The sequence below is a fragment of the Peromyscus maniculatus genome, chromosome 3 (genome assembly GCF_049852395.1).
Source record: "Peromyscus maniculatus bairdii isolate BWxNUB_F1_BW_parent chromosome 3, HU_Pman_BW_mat_3.1, whole genome shotgun sequence".
Taxonomy (NCBI): domain Eukaryota; kingdom Metazoa; phylum Chordata; class Mammalia; order Rodentia; family Cricetidae; genus Peromyscus; species Peromyscus maniculatus.
The window spans coordinates 39,827,615-39,833,614 of record NC_134854.1 but is presented as its reverse complement, the minus strand read 5'-3'; the positions used below and the strand labels follow the sequence as shown (position 1 = coordinate 39,833,614).

At 40.6% G+C, this 6,000-nt stretch overlaps 1 protein-coding gene across 2 annotated transcripts in view; it reads left to right on the top strand.

Moving 5' to 3' along the window:
* The first annotated feature begins 3,639 nt into the window (after nt 1-3,639).
* Nucleotides 3,640-6,000, top strand: part of Orc5 (origin recognition complex subunit 5) — a 58,074-nt gene continuing 55,713 nt past the window's right edge. The window contains exon 1 of one of the 2 annotated variants that reach the window (XM_042272881.2): nt 3,640-3,859. In XM_042272881.2, coding sequence (XP_042128815.1) covers nt 3,788-3,859 — 72 coding nt within the window. In that variant the 5' untranslated portion in view covers nt 3,640-3,787. The remainder of the gene's footprint in view (nt 3,860-6,000) is intronic. The other variant, XM_042272882.2, reaches the window with a different exon arrangement.

Genomic DNA, 6,000 nt, shown 5'->3' with positions numbered 1-6,000 from the left:
GGCAGGTTAATGTCTGAATTTGAGGCTATTGTGGTTTACATAGCCAGTTCCAAGCCAGTCAGGACTACATAGTAAAACTCTGTCTCAAAAAAAAAAAAAAAAACCACCAAAAAACAAAACAAAAACCTATGATCAATAAGCTAAAGAATTTGCATAAATGACATAAAGATGAATATCAGATGGCAAATTTTTAGGGAGATAGAAACTATCCCCAAAGATGAAACAAAAATGCTAAAAATATTCCACCCATACTGTAGTTTGGATATAGGATGTCCCCCAAAGGCTCATGTGTTTGAGTTGATCTCCTGAAGATGACACTGTTTGGGAAGCTATGGAACATTTAGGAAGCAGAGGCTACTCAGAGGCTGGCCCCGTGGCATATGACTCTACCTGGAGGAACTGGATCACTGTAGGGGCTGGCCCTGTGGTGTATAACTCTGCGAGCTCCGAGCTCCGATTCCTGATCCATTCAGTATAAGCAAACAGCCTCATGCTCCTGCCTCCAGAGCTGAGAGCTGCTTCTGCTGCCATGCCTTACCACCATTTTGGAATTCACCCACAATCAGGAGCCAAAACAAACATGTCTTAAAGGTGCATAGTGCCAGGTGCGTGGTCACAGCAAGAAAATTAGCATGCACACACACAATAGCAGATAGTGAATGCCTTTGATAGTTTCACCAGTAAACTTGAGAAAACAAAGGGAAAAACACAGTCAGTAAAAACTTGACTGCAGACCAACAGAAATTACCAAGCTTGAAAAGTCCTAAACTAGTGAGTGTAGTTAACGAAATTAAAGCACCAAAATGGAACATCTAAATTATATTCAATAGAATCATGTGTAACTGAAATTTCAGAAGGGAAGAGAAAGAAAATAGAACTATTGCAGAGAGAATGACTAAGAATTTCTTTTAAAACATTGAAAAATCAAATTAAAGATCCTATAACCTCTGAGAAATACTAACAGGAAAACAGAATTAAAATAAAAGTTATGCTCATCACATCCAAAATGTTGAAAACCACATAAAAAGAATAAATATTTTGAAGGTGGTTTAAGAAAAAATATTCTCTAAGTGGGAAATTAATTAAGCATATACATTAAATGGAAAAAAAATATAATTTTCTGTCCAAAATCATTCAAACCAGAAGTCAATGAAATGGTAACTTTAAACGCTGGGGAAATCAAAGTCCTCTTCTCAAAATTCTAAACTCAGCTAAAATATCTGCTGGAAAAGAAAGTGAAAATGAGTTTCTTCTCAAACAAAAGCTGAGGGAATGTGTTACCAATATACCTGTATTAAAAGAGATGAAACTCAGATTTGCACAAGAAACTAGTTGCAGAAATAGTTACATAAAGGCTAATATTTTTCTGTATCCATTCCAAGATATTTAACTACCAAAAATCTGTGCTGTTCAATATGACATGACATGACAAAAGTCATGTACAATTTAATTATATTTTTAAAAGGTAAAATTTTGGGCTATCAGTATGATTACCAACATTTAAAAAGGCAAATGGGACCCATGAGCTAGCTAGGTATTTTAACTGCCCTGATTACAGAAAGTTTTTCACTACTGATAACACTGATTTAGAGGGGAAAAAATGGTAGCAATGTTTTATAAATTATTTTTAAAAGGTACTACAATAAAAGTACAAAATATGTAAGTGAAGACCAAACTCTTAGTATTCTTCAAACAATAAATGTGCACAGTGATCAACTAAACATGTTATCAACTCTATGGAAAAGGCCAAACTGCTTTTAAAAGGGTATAAATAGCAGGAGAGGGGCAGAGCTGGTTATCAGCAAAGCACCTGCCATGCAAATGTAACATTGAGTTTAGATCCAGGCACTTCTGCACAGTGAGACCTCACAGTCACAGCCTCTCCTCCTCATGTGACATTTCTCCAGACTATAGCACTAAGTGTCTCAGGGCAGCCCATGAAAATACCCATGACATTTATCTCTAACCATGTGGATACAAAGGAGTCTACCTGCAATGGACTGTGTGTGTGAGAGACTGCAGGCTAAGTCTTCACACTGGGTGTCCTCCTCAATGGATCACTACCTTACTTTTTTCCAGACAGGGTGCTGAAGAAGGAGCCTAGAGTTCTACATTCAGATAGGCAAGCAGTAGGAAGAAAGAGAAACTGGGCCTGGTATGAGCATCTAAAATCTCAAAGTCCTGCCGGGCGGTGGTGGCGCACGCCTTTAATCCCAGCACTCGGGAGGCAGAGCCAGGTGGATCTCTGTGAGTTCGAGGCCAGCCTGGGCTACCAAGTGAGTTCCAGGAAAGGCGCAAAGCTACACAGAGAAACCCTGTCTCGAAAAACCAAAAAAAAAAAAAATCTCAAAGTCCACCCCCAGTGGCACACTTCCTCCAACAGGACCACACACCTAATAGTGCCTGCCACTCCCTACGAGCCTGTGGGGGCCACTTTCATTCAAACCACCACACCACCACCAACAAAAAAAAAAAAACTACTTTTAAAAAATTGGTTCTACATTATCAGTTTGGGAAAACCAGATTAATTTTAATAAACATAATTCTCACAACACAGTACAGTTATTTTTAAAAATGTCCTTTTTAATCTTTTAGTAATTTTTTTTATAGTTTTAAGTATGCAGGCCTCACATATATTTGGTTCATTTATTCCTAAGTACTTCATACATGTTTGTTGCCATTGTATGGAGACCGTTATCTTGCACCTGGAAGCCTTGCAAGTTAACTTATTAGAGATGGGCTAGTGTCTCTTTTGGAGAAGCAATTAGATTTCCTCCACAGGCTACTGTATTGCTCAGTAATACATAGTGGTCCTCTTTCTAATCTGGGTGCATTTGTTTTCTTTGTCTTTCTGCACTGCCTATAAAATCTATGTGTAGCAGACACTATGTACGTTATCTTTTATTCTTAGAAATAATCCAACATTGTCCTTAATTTGTATATTGGAAAGTTTAAATGAACAGTTCAAAGATTCTCCCAACGTCACAACGTTCAGAAATAGTTAAGTAAATGTCACCAGACCAATTTTTTTCAGGACCCTAAAGCCCTGTCTTTTAACACAAATTTTCCTATTTCTATATTCTCTTTTGATTTTTCAAGGTTTTACTAACATCTTGCTTCTAGGTGTCTTACAAATACATACACGAGAAGGAAGGCGTATGCCGAAGATAGCGTTATTTTTACTCCTATTGCCCTCACCGACACTCTAACACTTCTAATGCTCCAAGCTTGCAAAAACAAACAAAAATTACATTTATTAAATCTCACAGTTAGTTCCCTTTAGCGCTAAATGTCACCCAGTTCCCACTTCTTGCCAGGGGGAAGCCTCGTTTTATAAGAACACTTGTTCCTCTCTGTACTTGAGGTTCCCGGCGGAAACTGAAGCCACCGCAGGAGGGTCGTGAGACGCCCAGGCATGCCTCCGGCCCTTCACCTTGTCCTGGCCAGCGTACGGAGGAAAGCTGAGCGCCAAGGGAGAACAGCTCCGGCGGAAACTGAAGCCACCGCCGGAGGGTCGTGAGACGCCCAGGCATGCCTCCGGCCCTTCACCTACTCCAGGCGGAGAAAAGCGAGCGAGCCGCGGACCACCGAGAACTGGCGCCTGGAGGCTAGAGCGGCGCCCTCGCTGCGCGGGCTCCTGACGTCACCGGATCGCGCCGGCCCCCCCACAGCCTAGCGTCTGCGCTTCCGGGAGGAAAGTTACGTGTTGAGTAGGGTGAAATACGCCGAGAAGTAGACTCCGCGCCGACTGGCGGCCAACCTGCAGTCTTGGGTGGTGCCCGCCAAAATGTCGCACATGGAGAGCATGGTGCTTTGTCGAGAGGCCCAAGTGTCCACCTTGCAGTCCCTGTTTGGAGAGGTATTGTGGTCAGACTGTCCCAAATTCCAGAGGCCAACGCGTCCTTGGTCTGTCGGGGAGCAGTGTGGGAATGGCGAGGCGGTAGACTATCAGCTTACGTTAAGATTATATTAAGATGGAGGTGCTGTAGGTCTGTTCCACACTTACCCAAAGAAACTCCTCAGTCCATTTCAGAGGAGACTGCAGAGGAAGGGTTGTCCTGCTCTGTGGGACATTACTTAGGAGGTAGTCCTTTTACTGGGCCATACATTGGAGATTATGTGAGCCCTGAATAGCGTCTGCAAGGTTTATGTAAGAACAAGGTTTATTTAAGAAGTCTGTTTGCAGAGTGTTTCTTAAATGCAGGTTCACCTATTGCAGTGAGGTATGATTAAGTCAAATACAGAGAGGTGGTTGGCTTCAAGACCACTTAGGATAACTCTGTGTTTTAGCCTTTAAAAGCCAGGAAAGGTCTCATTTGGATTTCTCTCCCTGACTAGTGGATGAGATTCTTTATAGGGGAGAGGTCCTCTGAAAGGAACGCGGCTAGAGCTTCCCTTTGATAGTCAGGAATACTATTCATTTTCTTATATGTCTTTTGCATTGTACTCATTCATTAGAATTAATTGCACTTGGATCTTATCTGGAATGTGAGTAAATACAAGTAATCATTTAGGTTGCTTTAAAAAAATGTACTTTCAACCAGCTGAGTGTTGGATGTGAGTCTAAGGTGACCTGTGAAATATTAGTGGAAAAGTACCTCCCGCCATCAAAAAGGGTCTCGTTAGTTAAGATATAGGCCAACTGTATCTACTTTTCTAGTTACAGTGCTTTCAATTAGAGTTACCTATATTATTGACATACATACTTGGTTATGCTCTATGTATTCCTTCACTGGACTTGATAAACTCAGATTACTCCAACCAAAAGTACTCAGAAAAAGGAGTACTTTTTAGCAAATAACGGTGGGTAGTGCTGATTTAGTAGTAGATTACAGAAAAGGTTTTCGCTCTTGCTCTTGCTTCAAATTATGTTTAACAAAAATAGTGTTTTTCTTCAAGGAAGTTTGCATGTGGAAAATACAAAGAGCTACTATAGCAAATAACTACCAAAAACAACAACAACAAAAAACAAAAACAAAACTAAACTAGCTCATGTTTCTTAGAAGATTGTTTAGCAAGTGTGTATTTTCTGAGCACTTTCTCTGTGGAAGGCACTGTGCCAGATTCTGGCTTGCTACAGATGTTGGGGAGGTTTGTGAAGATGAAAAGTAACAGTATAAGAGTTCATTTTAATTCTAGGTAACAATATAAAAGTCGTTATAGAGGGGGGATGTGCTGGTTACTGTTGTTATCTGGGAAGAGAGAACCTCAATGGAAGAAATACCTGCAACAGATTGTCTGTAGGCAAGTTTGTAGGGCATTTTCTTGACTAATGATGGATGTGGGAGGACCCAGCCCTCTGGGGAAAGTGGTCTGAGTGGTAAAGAAATCAAACTGAGCAAGCTAGGAGGAGCAAGCCAATAAGCAGCCTTCCTCCATGGCCTGTGTATCAGTTCCTCCTCCCAGGTTCCTGCCTTGAGTTCCTATCCTGACTTCTCTTCATGATGAACTATAAATGTAAGCTGAAATAAATCCTCTCCTCCCCAAGTTGCTTTTGGTCATGACATTTATCACAGTGGTAGAAGCCTTGCTAGGGCAGGGAACAGTGTATTAGGCACCAAATCGTAGATGTAGACAAGTGTGGTAGGATTCCAGAAAAGCAGATTTCATCAAGCTTTGAAAAAAACTGTTGAAGGTGGTTATAAGCTTCCTTTTTGCTTGAGAAGTGATATCTGAAATAATTTTTAAAATTTATGTCTCCCCAGTATTTTGACTCTTCAGAGTCTAACCTGTCTTTGACTGGTGTCTGTACTGTTCAGTATCTTATAGTTTTTAGCATTTAATGGCTATCTCATAAATATTGATTTTCATCAAATAAATAAAGCATATTGATGTTATAGGATAGGCCAATAATACCTTTGACAGTTTGCTTCTGACTTAGTGTATTACAGAACCTTCTGTGTGTATGCATTTTGATTTAACTTTTTCATGGTGCTAGGGATCAACTAGGACCTTGCACATTCTAAGCAATTGATGTACCACTGAACTATAACCCTGTAT